This window comes from Octopus bimaculoides, chromosome 17 (assembly GCF_001194135.2).
Source record: "Octopus bimaculoides isolate UCB-OBI-ISO-001 chromosome 17, ASM119413v2, whole genome shotgun sequence".
Taxonomy (NCBI): Eukaryota; Metazoa; Mollusca; class Cephalopoda; order Octopoda; family Octopodidae; genus Octopus; species Octopus bimaculoides.
In genome coordinates, this window is record NC_068997.1 from 3579389 (window position 1) to 3582789 (window position 3401).

General features: G+C 36.2%; 1 protein-coding gene across 1 annotated transcript in view; it reads left to right on the forward strand.

The window, feature by feature from the left end:
• Positions 1-3401, forward strand: part of LOC106879239 (mucin-like protein) — a 77172-nt gene that overhangs the window by 25664 nt on the left and 48107 nt on the right. The window contains exon 19 of the mRNA XM_052974115.1: positions 2936-3067. Within this exon, the coding sequence (XP_052830075.1) occupies positions 2936-3067 (132 nt within the window). The remainder of the gene's footprint in view (positions 1-2935; positions 3068-3401) is intronic.

Sequence of the window (3401 nt, forward strand, 5' to 3'; positions counted from 1 at the left end):
ATATATATATATATATATATATATATATATATATATATATACATATATATATATATTGTGTTATGTTGAATTAAGCCCCTCTAGTACTTCCATTGGTTACCTGAGGGCTCTAAATTTTCCACTTTCAGTATTGACTTCTAATGTAGGTAGAAGGCTGCTAGATGCCGTTGCTGGTAACATTCCACAGAAAAAAGAATGGGATGTCTTAATTAAAATATAGGAATCAGAGGATGAAAAAAATATATATTATGGAAAATATTGAAGTAATAGCTAAACCAAAATGTGCACTACATGGATGAAATAGTGAAGGGCCGTAGAAATACGCAGTGAAATATCAGAATAAGATGAATATTGAACAACAACAATTGTTTCAAATTTTGACACAAGGCCAGTAAGTTTGTGGGAGGAGTAAGATGATTATATCGACACCAGTGTCCAACTGGTACCTATTTTATCCACCCTGAAAGAATGAACGGCAAAGTCATCCTCGGTGGAATTTGGACTCTAAGCATTTTGCCCATCGTACTAACGATCCAGCCAGCTTGCAACCATTTTCCAAAAATTTATATTTGGAGCAATGCGTATATATTTCAAAATACTTACTCAGAACATCAGGATAAGATTATTCTTGTTCCACATCTCACATATAAATTTATGCAAAACTAATTTCTTACAGAAACACAAAGCCAGAGCGCCTGATATTTAACTGACATCTATTTTATCGACCTCAGTAAGTTTCGAACTCAAGAGATATTAGACCGTAAATAGATACCACACGACAATCTGTTCAAAGAACTAACGCGATCGCACGTGCAGCTAAATCTCACTTCAACCATTTTACAGTGTCTTAAATAATGGAAAGACACATTAAATAATTTAATGTTAGAAAACCAGAGAAGGGTTCACGCTTGAAAATCTTTGATTATAGTTTTACAAAAGCAGGCCTACCTTTCACATTAAGAGATACAATGCAAAGTGGTACCTGTGCAGTAGAAAGGGTACTATGGACTCATGTGCGGTGATGGGCAAAGTGGACCCGAGTAAGCGGTGCACTGGGAATTAAAGGGATATAACTAACTAGTCCCCATTATTCTATCTATCGGTTACCTCCCTTTGAATCTACTTTCCTTTCCATCAAGTGGAGACTGACTACGTCATTTGACTTGGTAAAATTAGCAGCCAAATCTCCCTGAAATTACACCATACCATAAACTCTTAAAAAGGCTACATGTCACAAAGTTGTGTCGGATTTCATAATAAAACCAGATAATAAAAGTTGCATGGCCACAGTTGGTAGTCTTTGATCATGGATCTGGGTTATGAAGTTTAACATCGGGCTAAACAACAACACACTTATAATATCTCTGAGACAGGGTAATATATTTGGGGGTTTCGGATGCAGAATTCAAAGGGGTGTAACTATAACGATACTGATAGTGGAGTTTATCTCTTTCAGTTATGATAATAAAAATAACAGCTATTTTTTATATTCGCCGCAAAAGTAATAAATTGCGAGATATTTAAAGGACAAATTACGAAAATAAGGGCGGGAAGCGAAGAATTAACTGGGTAAAACCAAGAACATACGCAAAACAAGTGTAAAACAGTGTTTTATATATATATACAAGAGAATGAAATATGAGAGCCCAATAAAGGATTCAACATCTGGTGGTGGGGGCAATCATGGAACCGGATAGACCTTTATTACCAAGAACAATTACCCTATCCCAGCTGTGTTGCAGCAAATTCTTACCATACAGGCTTGCTTTTAATAAGATTCCCTAGAAAGCAACACGTTAATGAGGTCTGAGAGGATCAAATAATTATTTTGATCATCATACAATCTCTTTCTCCATAGCCACCTCACAAAGTAAATATTCCTGCCTTCCCTAACCAACGAAAGCTGGTAATTACGATTCCCACAACGGACCCAGCGTGGTGATAGATCAGTCCTAGACACAACAGTTCTCCTAAAATATTCAGCCATTCTGGGGCTCTGAACAAGTGTAAGTGGAATGGTTTCGTCGTTGTGTACACGTTTCAGACAGACTAGATATACGGTAGTACCATTCCAGTTCATTGTATTTTGAATCATGAAAGGCCACACCAGCAGTACACGCACACCAGGGATTTTTGGAAGTTAGCCATAGAACCTTGGATAAAATTACTTCATAATACATTGTTTAAATACACAGTTGATGATCATCGATACCCAGTCTATCCGAATGCGTCACATATATACATTCTTACCTACATGTGTGTGTGTGTGTGTGTGTGTGTGTGTGCGCGCGCACAGTGTGTATGTGTGTGTGTCTGTGGTATATGTTTGTGGTATGTGTATGTATGTGTCTCTGTGTGATCGCGCGCGGGTGTGCATCCTTTAAGTTCGTTTAAGTGAAACATTTTTGAATGCGCATATGATAAGCTTTTAGGCAATTTTTGTCTGAAGAACCAAACACATGGATAAATATTCACATAGATTAATAACATCCATGGATTTTGCAAATCATACTTGTAGTATCCTATGGATGGGAAATGCAGCTACTAAAACATGAGTTTTGTGGAAACGTATGTAGCAATGCATTAAGTCGTTTGCGAACTTCCATCTAAAAGTGCTTCTTACTACAATATGTGTGTGTGTGTGTGTGTGTGTGTGTGTGTGTGAATTGTATATCATAAATTGCATATAGCTATATAATTTATGTAACTGTTTACGTCTGAATAACTACTTCTGTACTTGAAATTCGTAACCGAATGCGGTGACCCATGAATCAACAGATGTGATTTCGATTCTTAACCAGATATATATTATGGCTTTTATCACGTTTTAAATTTATTGTTTAAATTTCTTAAAATATTAGGGTTTTTTTTTTCTTTTTTCTTTTCTGTAAATGAAATATTGGACAGACTTTTAAAGTTATGTTTATATATGCAGATATTAATGAATGCAAAACTGGAGTACATTTCTGCTCGCAGAAATGTCGAGATGTGGAAGGAACTTACAACTGTGAATGTTACGATGGTTATCGATTGAATGACGATCGAAGAACCTGTACTAAAATGTCAGGTAGGTAGACTAATCGACTAATATTCTTTTTTTATTATTTCTTCAGGCGGGAAGCAATGGTAACCTGCCTATTGTCAAATTTAATGAATAGACCAATAGATGGGCTCACTAGAAATGTCAGTTCTACACACACACACTCACACACACACACATGTCTCTTTCCTCATCTCTCTCCTTCTCTCTAACTTTCTCTCTCTCCTTCCTTTTCTCTCTGACTCATTCTCTCTCTCTCACTTTCTTACTCTATATATGCGTCTATCTATCTATCTATCAATCTCTCTCTCTCTCTCTCTCTCTCTCTCTCTCTCTCTCTATATATATATATATATATATA